The following is a 19,249-nucleotide window of genomic DNA, read 5'->3' as shown; positions in this document are numbered from 1 at the left end:
ATCGGAGGTACTTTCTATGAGCAGGGTGTATTGGAATATGAAAGCATGCGTGTTTCAGGTCCAGTGTAGTGAGAAAGTCGCCCTGACAGAGGAGTGGGAGAACTTGAAGAGTTACCATATGAAAATGGTCTGAATGGATGTATGCATTTAGAGGCCGGAGGTCTAGAATGGGCCGTAGGGTCTAGTCTTTCTTCGGTATGAGAAAGTACAGAGAGTAGACCCCTAAATTTTGCTGATTGACGGGTACCTGCTCTATAGCTTGTTTTTGCAGGAGGGAGAGTACCTCTTGTTTCAGAAGTGTGGTATGTTCTTGTGACATCGCACGGTGTCTGGGTGGAATATTTGGGGGGGGTAGAAGTTAATTCGAGACAGTACCCTGACCGAATAATTTGGGTCACCCATTTGTCTGACGTTATGGTCTCCCAGGTTTGAAGGAAGTCTTGTAGTCTGCCCCCGACCGGAGTGGAATGGTCTGGGGGGAGCGGGGGAAGTCATTGTGTGGGCGGTGTGGCAGAACGGGCGGAGTTGGTTTTGCCCCTGCCTTTAGTATGGTTTCCTCGATATCCACCTCTTTGGTAGCCATTTGTGAAGGAATTCTGAGGAGGGGACTTATAGGACGTGGAGGCGTTATCGGAAGAGTAACCTCTGCCAGAGCCTCGAAAGGAGGAACGGCGAAAAGAGCGTCTAGGGGTTTGTGATTGTAGGGCTCCCATAGACTTCGCCGTATCTGTATCCTTCTTCATTTTTTCCAGGGCTTCGTCTACTTTTGGGCCAAATAAGTGTTGTTGGTCAAAAGGGTGGTTTAATATAGATGCTTGGACCTCTGGTTTGAAGCCTGAGATCCTGAGCCAGGCGTGGCGGCAAAGCAGAACACTGGTGTTTATAGCCCTGGACGCTGTGTCTGCTGCGTAAAGTGCACATTTGATAGAGGTGTTGGTAATAATCTTTCCCTCTTGTATCAGTTCATGAGCCTTATTCTTATATTTCTCTGGGAGATGTTGCATGAGAGCCTCCAGCTCATCATAGTGCGCTCTATCGTACCTCGCCAGCAGTGCCTGCGTGTTGGCGATGCGCCACATATTGGCAGCTTGCGAGGCAGTGCGTTTGCCTGACGCATCTAAGAGCTTGGACTCCTTATCAGGTGATGGAGCCTCACCAGATGACTGAGAGTTGGAGCGCTTCCTAGCTGTGGAAACCACTAATGAGTCTAGGGGCGCAGGTCCTTTAATATAGACAGGATCTGTGGGGGCTGCCTTGTACTTCTTTTCTATTCTGGGGTTTAAGACCCTAGCTCTGACGGGGTCTTTGAAAACTTCTGTGGCATGCTTGGTCACCCCTTTAAGCATGGGTAATATAGCGGTGGATTTATCTGCTATGTCAAATGTGTCAAGTAGGAAGTCTACCTCAACTGGATCACTGTGTAACTCCACCCCATGATAATGTGCCGCCCGTTGTAAGAGGTGGTGGAACCCCAGGGAGTCCTCTGGTGGAGATGGCCTGGATGGATAGAGATCATCCTGAGGCACATCTGGGACATCGGGATTGTGATAATCCTCCCATGGGTCAGGTGTTCCCGGAGGAGTGGGGTCCTGCGGGGCATCTGTGGGATCATAGAATGGATCTCCGTGGTCATCAGGGTCTGGAGACGGGGTTGGAGAACGATGAGGCAAGGGTGGAGAAGGTGGGGGCGGAGATGGAGGGGGTGGAGGAGATGGAGGGGATGGAGGGGGTGGAGGAGATGGAGGGGATGGAGGAGGTGGAGGTGGTGGGGAGGGTACTCTGAACGGGGATGTGGCAGAGTCCTTCCGTTTTGGTGGTGGAGGAGGAGTTGGCTTGTCCAAAAGTCTTTTCTTGGAAGAGAAAATTAAATGTCCAGTCCTTGGATCCTTTGTTAAAGTCTTTTGAAGAGGATCCGGTGTGAAATGCTCCTCCAGCACAGATTCCTCCATCGGTGCCGATGTTTTCGGAACCGAAGGCTTCGTTGGTTTATCCACGCCATGCTTTCTCGGGGTGTCCGATTTTTTGGTCGGCGCAGAGGCAGGCTTCGACACGGAAGCGTCGGTGCCGAGGGATTTGTGTTTGGTCGGCACAGAGAGGCCAGGTTTCGACACAGATGGCTTCGGAACGGAGCTTGTTTTCTTCGGTGCCGAAGAATGTTTTTCGGCGCCACTAGGAGGCTGGCTCGAGCCCGAGCCACCAGGAGACTTGTGATGCTTTTTCACCGGGCCCGAAGGTGGGGTGATGGAAGTAGTATGCTTGGCTTTCCCTAGGCCCGGAGGCGAAGGGGTAACCGGAGTCTCTTTCGGTATGGCCGCGGGAGGGGGTAGAGTACTCACGACCCTCTGCGCCGGTGTGATCTCCTCCACGTCGGAGTCGTCGGCCTCGGAAGCGCTGACGACATCGTCCTCCAGCTCGGTGTGCTGCTGTCCCGAAGCTCCGGTGTCTTCTCCGAAGATGTCAGGTGGAGCCGAGGTCGAGGAGTGCGCCATGGTGCGTCGAGCTCGTCGATCCCGAATAGTCTTTTTCGAACGTAAAGACTTGCAGGCGGGGCAGTCTCGGGCCTCGTGTTCGGGAGAGAGGCAGAGGTTGCACACCTGATGGAGGTCGGTGTGGGGAAATTTAGACCCACATTTTGGGCACTTCTTGAAGGGAGTCCTTTCCATCGGCCGAGACCGGAGTCGAGATAGGCCCGAAGGACGCTGCCGATGCCTGGAATCGAAGAAGTGCCGAAGAGAGAGATGAAGAAGTTGATTTCGCCTAAAGAATCTCGATGGACGAGGATTTTTCGTCGAAGGTCGAACTGGAAAGGTTCGAAGCCGGAGCACGAAGTATTACATCCGAGCCTGATGGCGGAAAAAAACAATCTGAGGATGGAGCCGAAGCCCATGCGCAGTAAGGACCGAAGGAGGAGTCACCGAACTCGTGACTTCCAAAGACTGTTCAAGAAGAAAAACAAACTGCAAACATCCGGGCCCAACACCAGATGGCGATCTATGCACAGTGTATAATCTGCAGCTCATATGCCTCGAACACCTATTTTCTTATACAGTATTGGATCTTTCATAGATTCACATGCTTGAATCAGAAAATCAAGCATTATTGTTGGCAATTGAAATACCCCTAGAGGATGGTGGGTAAAAACAATTCACTTTCATGGAGGTTAATATGAACACACAAGATGAAAAAAGTTCAAAGGATGAGAGGCACCTTGAGGTGGAATTGAGAAGGAACCTTTGGGATGAAATCCGGGTTTGTTCTGAGAAGTACAAATTTATCTGTGAAACAAAGAAAAGGTTCTGAGTAGTAAAGGCTTGTATATCACCAACCTTTCTGGTAAAGATGAGAGCGAGGAGAAGAGCAACCTTCCACGTGAGAAACTTTAATTCAGCCTTATGAACAGGTTCGAAAGGCTGCTTCATTAGTTGCGCAAGGACCACATTGATATGTCATTCTGGGGGAGGAGCTCGCACCGGTGGGAAAGCTCTGAAGAGACCTTTCATGAATTGCTTGTAGAACAGAGAGACAGAGCCTGTGCAGAGTGTCTGTAAGTTGAAATTGCAGCAAGGTGAACTTTGAATAATGCATAAACCACGCTTGACTCAGCCAAAGAAAGAATATAAAGGTAAGATCTGTTCTGGAGAAGCGTGAATCAGGTGTAAGCTGTTTTATTGACAACAATGACAAATCTTTTCCACTTTAAATTATCCATTTTGGTCATGCCTTCTGCTACAGACTTGGAGATAATATCTCTGCAATCTTTAGTGATATTTAAGTTCTCAAAAATCATAGAATTCAGGAGCCATGCATGTAACTGGAGACAGGCTGGCTCCGGGAGGCATATAACTTGACCTTAGTTCACTGTCAGGAGAGATGATGCTGGTGGAAGGAGAATGGGCTTGGTCTCCAACAGGAGGAGGAGCTCCGAAAGCCAGTGCTGCCTGGGACAAGTGGGAGTGATCAATAGGAGAGAGCAGCGTTCCATCTTCATCTTGGTGATGACCTTGGAAATCATTTGGGGGGGGGGGGGGGCGGAAGTGTACCCATAAATTCCAGACTATCACATCGAAGAGGCATTCCCCCACAACCCTGAGAGAGGGAATGGACTGGCATATAACTAGCATTTGGCACTGATGTCCATCACTAAGAGGTCCAGTGCTGGTTTCCAGCACAATGAGAATATTTTGTTCAACTGCTGTATGTCAAATTCACACTCGTGGCAACTGTCCTTGGTCCTGCTGAGAGAGTTTGCTAGCGTTTTGTGGACTCCAGGAACATGCTCGGCTTTTAGGGATATTTAGATTTGAGAGCCACCCCACAGTTCTTGGGCTTCTAGAGATAGCATGAGAAATGGAGTTCCTCCTGGTTTGTTGATTTAATACATGCTTATCGCATTGTTGGTACAGACCAGCATGAAAGATTGTGATCCTTGGGAGGAAAGCCTGTAGGGTGAGAAAAATGGCCTTGAGCTCCAAGCTGGTGACGTGGAGAGACTTTTGACTTGTCAACCACCTTCCTTAGATCTGAAGGTCCAGTAAAGGGCCTCACCAGCCCTCTATGGAAGCACCCGTCGTGATAAAAAAATCCGGTGCTAGTGGCAGGAACGGGAGCCTTGAGAGAGATACGAGACCACCATGCCAGTGTGGGTACCATGCGCGAGGTAATGGAAATTAGTTCCTCAAAGGACCCTTCTGACTGTATCCATTGGAGCTGCAGTTCCTCTTGTAACAGCCTCATCTTGAGGCGCGCCAATGAGATCAAGTTTATTGCACAAAAGATCATGCCTAGGAGCGACTTAAAAAGTCTCACTAAAACATACTGTTCCCTTTCAATTTTATGAGCCAAGTGCACTAGTCTCCCTTGTCTGTCCTGGGAGAGGAAGACTGTTCCGTATCGTGTCTAGATTTGATCCAATAAATGTCAGTCTGACTAATGGAGGACTTTCGCCAATTTACAGTGCGGCCCAGTTTGAGAAAAAGTAAGAGACAAGCTTATGACGCTATGGCAGCTTGTCTTGGGTTGAAGCTTGAAGCACCCAGTCGTCTAAGTAAGGGAATACCTGATGACCTGGTTTCCTGAGTGCCACTGCTACCATGGCCATGCATATGGTGAATTAATGAGGGCAGCCTGGAGTAGGAGGGCAAGGACCTTGAATTGGAAATAGGTACCAGCTACCGTGAATCGAAGATATTTGCAGTGTTTGGGATGGATTGGGATATGAAAGTAAGCATCTTCCAGGTCTAGAGAGGTTATGAAATCTCCACTGTTGAGACAATAAAAACGTCAGAGTTCTCATCCAGAAGGATTGCTTAAGAAGGTATTTGTAGAGGTTCCTAAGATCTAGGATACGTCTTCACTTCAGTGATTTCTTGCGAATAAAGAAAAAACTGCAGTAGAATCCTTTCCCTTTTTGAGCAACCAGGTCATTCTCTATTGCTCTTTTTGGCAAGCATTAAGAATGCTTCCTTCCGTAGTAAGTAAAGACGAGAGGCGTGAGATCTTTTTGGAGGAGTGGTTGATGGCTTTTCCGTAAATTCCAGGGTATTGCCATAGCTAAATAGGTCCAATACTCATCATTCTGTGATGGTTTGCCAATGATGGAGGTAATTGAATATCTTTGCAGCTAAGATCTAAGAAGGGCGCGTAACTAGTACCTGGACATGGTCACCGTTTGCGGCCTGTGTCGCGGCTCTGAGAAGGTGGTCTTCTGCTAGGCACTCTTAGAGAAACCTGCCGTAGAGGATTGACGGTATGACTGTTGCGGATCTCCCTGCCTGTATTGGGGCTAGTAGGACTGATACTGCTATGAGGGCTGTGATACACCCCTGTAGGAAGAGAAACTGCACCCACGCACTTCTCGAAAATGCACCTTGTTATACTGGAGGGTGCCGAGGGTTTTGGCGGTATTGGTGTCTGTTTTAATGGCAAGCAGAGAGTCTTTCATGTTTGCCAAATAGCATGCCTCTGTTGTATGCCATGTCCAACATTTTAGACCAACCTCCGGTCTAAAGGAGGTCACTTCGAGCCATCCTTGGCGCCTTAACACAGCTGTGCCGGCTGCTTGATGGAAACCTGTGTAGGTGAAGCCCATGGCACAATCTATTATTTCCGATGAAGTGCGCTAGCCCTCCAGTACGATCTTCGAGTTCCTCCGGGATGAGGTCGATGATGAAGCTGACATCAGACCACATCTGGTGGTAATAACAGTCTAGAATCGCCAGAGCGTTGGCTGTGTGCACTAATTGCAGATATGGTGGAAAACCTTTTGCCAATTTTGTCTAAACAGCATCCCTCCTCGCCAGGTGGTTGCAAAATAGGAATAGCTTGGTTTTTAGACCAACGTTGTGCCGCCTGCAAATCGCTGAGTCAGGTTTGGGGATGATGTCCTGCAAACAAAGGGGAATCCTCAGGGGCCCCGTACTTTGTCAATGAGAGGGAGGACAGCCACTTCCTTGGCATGGCTCTTCATCAACTTGACTCCTTTCTGCTATGCATTGTCAATGATCGGTATACAGCGTATCGCTTTTCTTGCCTGCTCTTTAAAATCATACAGGAAACAGTCGTACTGCTTCAACGGCATATAGAAATGAAATTCCGTTGACACTCGGTCCATTAGGCAATGGAAACCTCCTATATCTTCTGCTGGGGTGAATCAGAAGGGCGCTGCTGAGGTGGGGACGGAGTTGGTAAACCATAGTCATCCCATTCCTCCAAAGGCAGCTGTGTGTCAGGTAACTCACCCTCTTCTGTTTCATCATCAGATGATGGATCATCGCTTTGTGGCACTGCTACATGGGAAGCAGGCATCATTCTAGGAGATGCTGGTGGAGGGAGAGGTGCTGAAGAAAGAGGGGCAACTGGCTGTGGTGGCCCACCAGGCTGCTGATCAGGGGGTTGCTGAAAATATTTCATGATAAACTGAGCATCGCCTGGCGGTCCTGTATCAAGGAAGCAGGAAGATGTGCAGTGTCCGACTGAAGGGGAGGGTCAGAATAATATCTGCGGGACTCAATGGATTGGAGCTGGAGGATAGTAATCCCCTTCCTCCTCATAAAACTCCTCTTCCACCTGGCATTTAACATTCAGTTCTGACTGGCTGTGGGCTGGACCAAACAGGCCGCCATCATCAGATTCCTCAATGTCCAGCAGGTGATTGAGGCAGAGGTGAGACTTTGCTGGTTGAGGTGACTTCAGTACATAGAAAGGTTCTGGTGACATTAGAATTCTTAATCATCATTGACGGTGGCGTCGACAGTTGTCAGCGGAGAGATGTAGGTGTTCTTTGTGGTTGTGGTCGGCGGGATCGCTGTCAATGGAGCAATCGTCAGCAGAATCGGCGTCAATGGGAATATCGGTGGGATCCTTGTCGACAGCTGTGTCGAAGAGCTGGTCATCAATGGAGGCATAGGCAGGGACTTCATTGAGGCCTGAATCTATAGACGAGATGCGCACCGATGGTTGCAGTCATCATTTTCGTTCTAGACTAGGAGATGGTAGTACTGGTGGTCATTCACTGAGAAGGCATTGTCGAGAGGGATTTTCAAGAAGATTTATGCCTCTTGAATGGCTCAGCAGAGGAGACATGAGGCTCTCTCCATCTTTGGCAGATTGAGTCGATGAGCCAGGTAAGGTTGTTTGAGGAGGAATGTTTTGCTTCCCCTTTTTCTTGGAGCTGTGAGGCTGGTGAGAAGCCTACACATATTATCCGGACTCCTATCTCTTTTGTGAGACGTAAAAGAGGTGTCACTGTCCTCAGAAGATTTGAGTTTTTGTTTTCTGAAGCCACAGGAGTAGCCTTCCTTCCACCCTCCTTCAGAGTTTTTGAGAAGAAAGTGCGACAAATCTTGCACTCGTTTACATCATGCTTGGCATGATGGCGGTAAATGCAGTTCTTATGTGGGTCATCCACATGAATTCTTTCCTTCCCACAGGTCTTACATGAACGAAAAAGGCCTTTATCGCTATGGGAGGCGTATAAAACTGTGCTCGGTGGGCAGGCCATTTCCTTAATTACGGGGCACAAGCAAGCTCAGCGACAGCAGAATTGACAGCTTAGAACAGGGAGTATCCCAGGCGGAGGCCAATCATGCCACAGACACGAGTGAGGAGTCACAACATAAGGTACACTTGGCGAAACAAGAGTATAAGGCTTACACATGGCAGGAAGCTACAACCAGACTCAACAAAACGCAGCACACGATTTATGAGCTAGGGGATAAGGCAGGCAAGCTTTTAGCATGGCTTGACAAGCGAGAACGCGCGAGTAAATGGGTTGCACAGATCCAATTTGAGGATGGTACTGCTACGCAGAGCCTCATCAGATTGCAGAGGCGTTTGCAGCCCACTACGAAAGGGTATACACACCCATTGCCATCAACACTGTCTTGGAGAATCTCGACTTTCTTAGAGACATAAGGATGCCTGCATTGTCCCCGGCCGTGTCTGAAGCTCTTGACGGCAACTTGTCCTCCGACGAAATAGCCCTAGCGATCGGCGCAGTACAAACAGGCAGGGCTTTGGGGCCCAATGGGATTCCGGTGGAATTTTTCAAGAAAGCCTCGTCTCAACTTGTGCCACATTTACTTAATACGTACACTGATAGTTTAGAGAAAGGGATCTCACCATGGGACCAACACCTCGCAACAATAGAAACAATCCATAAACCAGGTAAACCACCGCAGGACTGCATGTCCTATAGGCTGATCTCAAACGCAGAACCCAAAATACTTGCGAAGGTGTTGGCCATGAGACTGCAACCATCTCACCACATGCATTCACCCGGATCAATCCGCCTTTATGCCCAACCGTAACACCGCACTTAATTTAAGGAGACTACACAGGTTCATTGTGCGTAGGTCCACGGTTGAGGAAGATGCAGTTATCCTGTCGCTAGACGCACGTATGGCGTTCGACCTCTTCGAATGGCCTTTCCTCTTCGCGGTCCTCCAACACATGGGTTTCGGACCCAAATTCTGCGCTTGGATACAGCTACGATACACACAACCCTTAGCACATGTTGCTGTAAATGGTCATTTCAACTGACTTCCCGCTGGGCAGAGGGACAAGGCAGGGCTGCCCCCTGTCCCCACTCCTCTATGCGCTAGTGCTGAAGCCCATGGCAGCGTGGATACGCCAAGACCAGGTTATTCATGGCATGAAATGGACACATGGATGGGAAGACTGCATTTCCCTCTATGCGGATGATGTGTTCTCACATCTCTGGCGCGCTCCATTAATTGCTTGCTGGATATCTTTGCCTCCTATGGGCGTGTCTCTGGGTACACTATAAATTGGGGGAAGTCACTCCTCTATTTGCTACACGGTCCACCACAACGACTCCCAAGAGGTTGCGAACTTCAAATTACAAGCAGAGGCTTCAAATATTTGGGAATCAACGTAACGCACGATAACACGAAATTCATAACCGAGAATCTCACACAGCCATTATGCGGTTTAGGCGTGATGTCAAACAGTGGCGCTTCCTGCCGCTCACACTACCTACTGGGAAGGGCAGCCCTCTTTAAAATGATGGCACTCCCCAGATTTTTGTATGCTCTCCAGAATACGCCATCTCCAGTCCCCTCGTCATATTTCACGGCAATAAACGCTGAAGTGACCACCCTACTGAGGGATGGAAAGACGACCCGTATCACTACAAATAAATTAGTACAGAGTTGGTATGATGGAGGTATTGCCCTCCCCCATATAAAAATCTACTACTGGGCCTCACAGCTAACGGTCATTAATCAATGGCTTCATGCACCTCAAGAAGACCCTACATACCACATGGATAGATACATACTGGAGCCTGATGGGATTATGGGAACACTCTATAATAAGGTCAAACGGACCATCCTCACGGGCCCCACGGCGCACACCATACAGGTATGATTCGAGGCGCGGTTAGCACTGGGCTGGGAGGGGCTCATAACGCAAGCCACGCCGCTATGGGACACAAAGAAACTAGGCCTGCTGCGGAACACTAAGGCCTTTAAACAATAGGACCTGATAGACATCTCAAAGGTGGGAGACATGTGGAAGAAAGGTGAAGTAATCTCATTTGCCTAACTACAACCAACTTACAGTCTAGCACAAATGGAAATGTTCCGTTATATATAGATCAGACATGTGCTCACTGCGCAAATCACCAGGCACACAACTTGCGGAGGCATCACCGATTGAGGATAGAGTCCTGACGGACCATCTGGCAAAAAAGGCCATCTCCCACACATATCGGAAAATAATAAATAACCTACCGGATACCGTAACAACCCTGCAGGCAAAGTGGGAATCAGAGCTAGGCGATTTAGATGACTCGGACTGGCAGGAGGCACTCGCGTCCCCCAAGGAGGTGGCGATACCTGCTAAATTCTAATTAGTACAGCTAAAAATTCTGCATCGTACATATTATACGTGCACGCTTCTACATAAAATTGGTAGATCTGACTCACCATTCTGCCTCCGTCAATGTGGTGAATCGGGCACATTCTTACATAAGCTCTGGCAATGTTCCAAAATCGTAAGTTATTGGGGGGCGGTTATGTGTACAACCTCACAAGTCACGGACACCTCTATTCTACCAGAACCAAAGAGATGCATTCTTAACCACAGAAATGGGTGACACTCGGTATGACAGTGGAGAAGCGCAATATAGCTCAACGCTGGGGATCCAGACAAGCTGTATGCCCTTTCCCAGTGGTGTCGCGATATGGACAGTATAATGGTAGTTGAAAAATCGGTATATGTCCACAGAGGATGCCCCAAGAAATGAACTCGAATATGGGGCAAGTGGAATGCTTATCGTGGGCATATCTGTGAACCCCCGCAAACAGAATTGCAGCTAGAGACAAGTGATTGAAGTAATTAGTACGAAATGTTGGGTATGAAGTTAAACCCTTGTGTTATTGTCCGAGGTTGGGCACCAAGTAACCTATCTTTTCAACCAACTGTCCTGCGTTTGAGAAGTACTGTACAGAGACCGCATGTATGCACAACTGCAAAATCTTTTATTTCCATGTTTTGTCATTTACAAAATGGCAATTTTTTTTTTTTTAAAGGGTAGACTCCCTTCACACATGACGTGCAGTGAAAATCTGAGAGAATCAGACTCTCTTGGGATTGTTCTGGAGGGTACTATGACATGATTGGTCATAGTTAAAGTTTGGTCCTTTTTCTAAAAAGACAAATTCATGGCTTAGTGCCATTATAGCATACGTTAGATATACTTACCACTTTACTATAGTACCATGCTACTCCCACTTCAAAGACTGGGAATGATTCAAACATGTGAATCTATGAAAGATCCAATACTGGATAAAATAATTGCACAACCAACAGTTCAGTAGGCAACAGCTGGCATTAATCTGTGGTATGTAAATGCTATTACAAATACAAATGCTAGTGGTTGATTTGTGAAACGGTTCATAAAAACATTCATAAAAATACTTCACAGTAGCATTGTAAAAAAAAAAAAAACCAATACTAATAGCGTGCATAAAAACTGGCATCAAATACTTGCACTAGATCCTTAAAGATTCTTTACCTATTTTTTTTAAACAAAATTTCATCACCGTTTTGTAGTGAGCTCCAGTCAAACGTTTTGAATATTTTATGCAAACAAAGAATATTTTATCTGCGTGCATCTTCAATGGTAACACAAGAATAAAGGACTAACAAAAAGATCTCCAGACCCAACCACTAGATAACAAAATAACATGCAGCATGTGAATGATTCATGCTGCAAAAAAATACATAATACCAGAAGACACCCCCATGTGTGGAGCCACCATGCATACTTGGAACAAGAGCTGAATGAGACAAGCAAAGCTTCAGCCAAAGGTCTGCCTCTGGCTAGGCCCTTGTCCTATGGTAACTGATGAGCTGAAATGGATCCAAACCAAGCACTCCTTCTCTTGCTCCCTAATGCAGTTTTTAAAATAAAGAAGGAAGAGGGCCGACCAAAGACAACATTTTCTGTTTGGAATGCTTCTACAGAAACTGGAGCTCAAACACTGACAGAAAATTTCACATGCATCTTGAAAAACTGTAAACAGTGAAGACGATTCTGTGAAGGCTAAGACATCTTCATTTTCTGAATTATTGAACTCTGGTAATTGACTGAGGAATTGAGCCTCTACTAAAATCATTTTTTGTCAAGTTAGGGGATCCATCAGTAACACGGCCTGGGATAGTTTCCATAAGAACAGTACTTTTTCACCAATAAAGTTAAGTGTTAAGGAAGAAAAGAGGTTTTCATGTTCATGTGGGCTCGATTTTAGGAGCGGCTCAACAGCTCAATGACCACAATTAAATGTTTTGAGCCCCTACAGAGTTTTCTCCTTAGCTTTCAGCACTTCACTTCCATTTCAGACCATTTTGTCACTGTGGTAGCTCTTGCATTTCTGTGGGAACATTTAAAGCAGAAAAGATTGGATTTTGATTTGGCAATTTATGTAGCACATGATTGCCCAAGAGCGTCTAGGTGCAGTGCGAAAAGCTGCCGGAAGAGAGTGAAAATGGGAAAAACTTAATTAGTGAACAGCCAAGTTTTTAGTGCCTTTCTGAAGGTAAGCAAAGCTGGGCTGTTTTTAATGTCGGTCGAAAGTAAGCTCCATGCTTTCAGTGTCCCCCAAACAAAACTTCTTCCAACCCAACGAGCTCTGTTGAATCTGGGGGTTTGTAGAAGTTTGCTCTGCGCGGACCTTAGATTTCTGACAGGTGAGTACCAGGTAAAGTGTTTTCAGGTACGGAGGACCATTTCCGTGCAATGCCTTGAATGCTTGGAATAAGGATTTGAATTCTATCCTTTTTTTCCACTGGGAGCCAGTGAAGCTTTCTCAGTCCATGGGAGATTGACTGGAATTTCGGAGTGTCCAGCAACAATCTGGCTGCTGCGTTCTGCAAACGTCCTAAATATTAGGACTACACACAATTACACAGGTGGGCAATAGCCTCTGTATAATTCTGGTTAGGTCAGTTTCCACTGAAAATATTTTTTTTGTTTTCTTGATAATTTGGTGCGGTTTGATGAATCTTTGTGAAACTTTCCATTAAAAAGGTTCACCCACATTGGATTTGTCATGGCAGTTTGTGTGCACATCCATCACATAGGGTCTTAAAAATATATAGGGAGTCAGCACAGATAGGGTGTGAAAAACCCGCTCTTTACCATAGGAATCTTTGCTTTCCAATACAAAAAAAACACATTCTGAATGGAGTTACACCAAACTGTCATTAAGCTAGAACTTTCCTCAAGAAACTGCCTTTGCTTGGGCTGCTGAAGGTCTTTCAGTAGTTTGAGATATATATCTCCCCCAACTCTAAGGAATGGTATACCTAAATAAGGAGCCGGTGGGGGCACCATAATGCAGGTTGCCAAAAAGGGCTGAGCTAAAGGGAATCCTCTTAAATAGGACATTTGGAGAGACATCATGGGTAGCCTCTGATGGTAAGTGACTAAGACATCTCCTCGGCTGTCCAAGCGCTTTGGTGCGGGGATAGCTGCCGTCTTCAGTCAATCCACTGCAGGCTCTACAAAGGAGGCTGGTTCTAGACAGGTGGTATAATGGACATGACTGGTCAACTGCTTCTTGTGGTTTTACTCTATCATTTTATTATTGTCCTTATTTTTTAGGTTTGTTTTGTTTGTTCTTTGTTGAATATCAACTTTAGCTTTATTTTTTATGTAAAATTGTAAATTTCTCATTGTTTAAATTAATCGGCCTAACTGGTAATTTCTGAATTTCATTTCAAAATTGTTCTGTTTTTCTAATAGTATTTTGATTGTATGCCTGGTAACAGCCTACATATTTGTTTGAAGCGTGAAATGCTTGCAAATACGGTTTTATGTAACTGTGTACTTTTCGAAATGTTAGGTTTTTAAATGTTCAATATAGTTATCTAAAATTTTATATTTCAGTCCATTTTCAGGCTTGTGGTAGACCATTTCAGTGGTGTATTTTAAAGTAGAATCTGTTTAGTTTTATTTTTATTTTTTTGCTCCGACCTAAATGCTCAGTTTACCTAAACACAACTTGTTTCTACATGCACCTCACCTCCATCGTAATACATTCTACTCCGGTGAAATACATAGTTTGGGGAGAGGAGTTGGCCTAACGGCTAGAGCGCTCGACCTCTGACCTGGGGAACTGGGTTCGAGTCTCGGTAATGACGCTGAACATCCTGTGATTCTGGGCAAATCACTTAATCTCCCCGTGCCTAACAAAGAACGAATGTGTGTCCTAATATAACGTAACTGGTGCTATGTAAAGCGCTCTGATACCTGATTGGATTCGGGTCAAGTTCGCGCTATATAAAACTCTAAAAAAAAAAGTAATCTCTGACAATATGTGCTTGTCTGAAGTTGGTGATCTTTGTTGAAGGTTAGTCGTGACAGTGTCACTCAAACTGGAGAGAAAGGTTATTACAAGCAACGGTATTAAGGTTAGTCGTGACAGTGTCACTCAAACTGGAGAGAAAGGTTATTACAAGCAACGGTATTGCTTCAGTGTTCAAGGAGTACAGGTGCTGGATACAAACATTCTATGAATCTAAAGAGTTAGGGGAATAAGCTTCTCACAATATGGCTGGTGAAGCGATATTCATTAATAGGCAAATAGGTCCAGTGATCCTGGTTTTAAAGCCAATTTCAAAGTTGTACTCCGCTGCTTAAAAGCAACCTTTGCAGTCAATTGATAATTTTGGGGAGGCAAAATCTGCCAATTTATGCTGAATGTTGTCATTATTTATACTTGCCTGCAGTAACAGTGGCCCCAAAGAATCCTTATCAATCACCCCTTGGCCTGTTGAAGAGACATCTGCTTGTTGCACATCATCATCGTTGGAGGATGCATTACCTGTTTGAAAAGAAATAGCAGTTGGAGACTTCAGATATATTAAATTAAATGATACTGTACAAATTGCATTAACATTCCAATTTCAGAACAAATCCAAATAATAAACACTGATTCAATCTTTTTTTTTTTATTGAAATTATTATTTTGTTAACCGGGTGATACTTGGTATGGAGTACAGCTGTCAAACACTGCCGCAATATTGATCAAAAGGAAAGTCAAACGTATCATAAATACTGTGGGCAGTCAAAAGAGTTCTTTAGAAATGGACTTCAGAATGATGCTTAAAGCTACTTAGTCTTAATCATTCCAGATATTTTTGCAACAAAACAAAAAACTGAAGAGAAAAAAATAAACTGCTCACAGAACCAGGAAGAGGGCTATCCAAGAGCGGCAGTTCTTACCCTACATGTCTGTATGCCAAAGGACTGAACGTGTGCATAACTTAAGAACCGTGCCTCAAGAAATCCTGTGTTAGATTCTGCTGAACCAAACAATGACATGAAGAGACTGTACATTTAGTTCCAGTAGTGGGCCAGGCACTCCAACAGCTTCACATAACTTGCACCTCAAACTTCAGAACATCAAAAAAATGGAAATCTCAAAACATGGCAGATGAGTACCACTTCCAATGCACTTCTGATCTGTACAGTGACAGACACTCAGGTATGCATTTCTCTGCAAAGCGGTCTTCCTTTAGTCCATTAGTTCTCTTTGCAAGAATCCTTCAGCCTTTTAAGACTCTTACAATACCAGTCGAATTCCCTGCTTTGCGCAACTATGCAACTGCATGTGCCAGGCAGCTCTCTAAGCCAGAGTGTGCTCAAGGGCAAACAGTGGTCTCTATATGCCAAGCACTCCGGTAGTTTTCCACATTAAATGGCGATGCAAAGAACGCAGACATTCAGAAATGTACCTCTAAACATTTAACGGATCATAACATGGTAGCCATTAACAGTATAGAAAACTGACACCTATAGTGAATTTGTAAAAACAGATGGAGTTAAAGGATGGGTGACGGTTGGGAATAAACTATCTTAAATACAGCAGCAGCTATACAAAATATATTCCCTCATTTTCCAGGAAAATTGCCGGCTTGAAAGCTTGAGTAATAACCACAAGCAAGATCATCTTTATTTAAGAGGTTTCGTAAAGCATAACTATCACTACAAATTAGTTTTTTGTTGCTAAACAGCACATGAACCCAAAAAGACAGGCACTAAGGAGGTTATTCAGAGAAAATCCAATTTTTTAAAACTGGTTGAGGATGAAGTTTGTGTGCTTTAACATTGGCCAATCAAGACTATATAGTACTAACCACATATGCATTCTGCCCAAGCCCAGAATGTCATTGGAATATAAGAAATTCAACAAAAGTTCTCCCGATTCCTTCCAATGTAACAAGCAAAGTGACCAGGAAACCTTCACAAGGCCCTCAACAAAGCAACATGCACAAAATATGAGGACATTACCATGTTCTTTTATCTGGCGAATCTGCTTAACAGTTTCTTTGAGGATGGCACATTTATCTGGTTTAACATTGAAGTTGTCAATGTCGCCAAGATTAGCAGATATCAGTTCAGCCAATTCTTCAAGATATTTACTCTCCTGCTCACGACGCCTCTTTTCACCACTGCAGCTTAGGCTGAAAGAACAAAAAGTTAAACATTTTTAGCATACAAAGACAAAGCCTAACAGGTAGAAACAAAATATGAAAAAAAAAATACACAAGTGTAGTTTTGATGGACCGATACGTTTTGCAAGGGCTTGTTCACCTAAAGAACCTTACAAGAGTTTATGTACCATATCGCAAAATGCACACTTTATTTTAATTTGAGTCACTGGTGTGCAATGGCACTAGTTCTAGTCATCATTACTCAGGTTGTGCTTTAAATGAATACCGGATAGTGCCAGGTTCAAATTAAGCACCATCTCAGCAAGAGTTCAATATAATCTCTATATTAATTTGCGTTCAGAATTCTAAACAAACGACTGGTTGCTTACTGCCTATTCTGACCTTGGTACCCACAGCTTTAAGTCGTAGGACAGGCTCAGTCCAACAATATTTTCGTTTTCTCCCTGCACTTCGACACTGTGCTGAGCACAATCAGGTAGCCCTACCCCCACATTACATCAACTGCAGACTGGGCCTTCATCACTCGTCCACCGTCATCACCACATAATTAGACCATGAGGTTATGACACCTAGAGTAAAGCACGATCAGTGGCAGTAGAGGTCGTACACCACACTGTCACAGCTGAAGATGAGCACCATCAGCAGCTCAGATGTTGGCTGCTACATGGCCTTCATACCACTGGGGCCTTTATGGCAGAGTGTTTATCTTTTGCAAGGTCTACCGTGAGCCGCTGGCTCGCTTCCCAGAGACTTTCTGGCACTAACAACCATTGGAGCAGTGCTAGGTAGCTGAATGGTGATAGCCCAAATGCAGAGTGGCAGCCCACTTGAATACACTGGAGTGCAAATGGAGAATGAGTGGTGCCGCTCATCCAGTGGAAGGCCCATTTTGAGATGTCAAAGTGGGAGTAAGACGCTCGGTGAGAACCTATGGGGGGTGCTGCAATCTGTAAACACTGAGATTACGTTTTTCTGTTTTAATATAAATTTATCACATCCCGACAAATGTCAGGAATACAGAACCACTCTGTCTTTAGCTTTGGGCAGGCCATGTGGTCCGAAACCGAGCGGTATTATGACGAAATTGTTGAAGGCACAACTGAAACTAGGCTTAGTATGTAAATTAATTTCATCTACTTGCAGAATCTGAACGTACGGTTTGTAGTCTTAATGTGACAAACTCCCCACCATGGTAAACCTTCACAAAATGCTGTTCGCTTCGCTCTGGATTACAGGCACAAGAGTTCACGCCATGCAATAGGAAATTGAAAGTCATCTTGAACACAATGTCTCCACTACTCTGCTGTTCCAAAACGAGTTGTTGGCTCAAGTCTATGTCATTAACTATTTTATTTCAGTCGTTATGATATGAAAGTACATTATGATTAATACACAAAATAAGGATGCAAATCCTTTTTCAAAAATAGTACATCCTGTGCTCTACTAAACTAGACTATTTTAAGGTATGGGAGGAACTATCAGAACACCAGCAAAGCCAGTTATTAGCATTTGGAGGAGTCGCAACACCAAGGAAGGGAAAGTAGGAAGCAGTTTTCAAAGAGAAAGTTTAGGCACCAATTCTTTGCTGTCAAATTAAATACTGATATTAAGAGCCATATAAATGAATGTGTTACACCGTTTAATCCAAATTTCTATCAAGTAAAAAGTAAGGAGTAATTCCTACCTTGGTCCAGGGGTATCACAGGACGAGGTCTTGCGCTTTCTTGAATCTATTGTCAAAGGGTCTAAGGAGTTCTCCCCGAGGCCACTCATTTTAAAAATTACATCCACACCTAAAATTGCAAAGAGGTAGTTGTAAACGTAACCAGTCAACAACAAATTATTTAACTGAAAATGTCAAAATGTCATTTGAAACATTGGTATTGCTTTCTTTGAGCATTACTATGCCTTGTAATCGGAAGCCCTGTGTTTTTGCCAACCTGCAGTCCTATGTGAGGATATTTTACGCAGAGTGTGAGAGGTGAATCTCTGCTTTTGAAAACACCTACAAGTCATGTTATACAAGTCCTGAGATGTTAAACTGGTAATCGACACCAGAAATTTAAGCAACAAGTAAAAGAATATTGCAGATGCAGCAACATTTCAACACAACTTAAAACTTCTGCGCCAACACGGCTAAGTTGAAAATTGTAAATACAGACAGGCGTGAACAAATTGAAGGCACAATAGCTAACTTTGCGAGGCAATCTTAAATGCAGCCCAGGTTACTTAAACTGGCCCAGTTGAGCAGGTAATCATAGCAGTTAACTCCATAGCCCTGAAGTATGGGCCTGAAGTGATGGCATATAACATTGCTAATGGGATTGAACAATACTATAAACATCTGCTCACCTGCCTTTTACCTCCATTCAGATCTCTCATGGCCTTCTGTCGTACACCGCTTCGTATAAGGAGCTGCTGGCACTGCAAGAAACTGCATAGCCTCCCTAGCTCACTGTGTGTCGCTGTCAGCAGCAACAGGTGCTCCTCCACTTCACTCTCTCCTCAGTCTACCGTTCTTCCCAGCCCCATGCTCTACTCAGTATCTGACACAGACTTTCTTATATCTATAATGCTTCAAACTATATATCCTCTCCTCTTCATTTTAATCTTTTTCTCTCATATGACACCGTGCAGTTCCATTCCTGCTCACACCCCACTGAGTTAAAGTAGTTGATCAAATGACCAAGTAAAAAGGTAATCAAGGGTGCAGGTTTTCCACATGCATATAATCAACTGAGCCAATCTCTATGTTCCATTCCAT

At 44.8% G+C, this 19,249-nt stretch overlaps 1 protein-coding gene across 4 annotated transcripts in view; it reads right to left on the bottom strand.

Annotated features, from left to right (window-relative positions):
* The window catches only part of NCOA3 (nuclear receptor coactivator 3), a 449,566-nt gene that overhangs the window by 237,879 nt on the left and 192,438 nt on the right, over positions 1–19,249 (bottom strand). For all 4 annotated transcript variants that reach the window (XM_085619414.1, XM_085619419.1, XM_085619415.1 and 1 more), the window contains 3 exons: positions 18,170–18,278; positions 16,322–16,494; positions 14,752–14,852 (listed from right to left, as the gene is read on the bottom strand). In XM_085619414.1, the coding sequence (XP_085475540.1) occupies positions 14,752–14,852; positions 16,322–16,494; positions 18,170–18,258 (363 nt within the window). In that variant the 5' untranslated portion in view covers positions 18,259–18,278. The remainder of the gene's footprint in view (positions 1–14,751; positions 14,853–16,321; positions 16,495–18,169; positions 18,279–19,249) is intronic.

This window comes from Triturus cristatus, chromosome 7 (assembly GCF_964204655.1).
Source record: "Triturus cristatus chromosome 7, aTriCri1.1, whole genome shotgun sequence".
NCBI lineage: Eukaryota > Metazoa > Chordata > Amphibia > Caudata > Salamandridae > Triturus > Triturus cristatus.
This window is presented reverse-complemented; position numbering and strand designations above follow the sequence as displayed.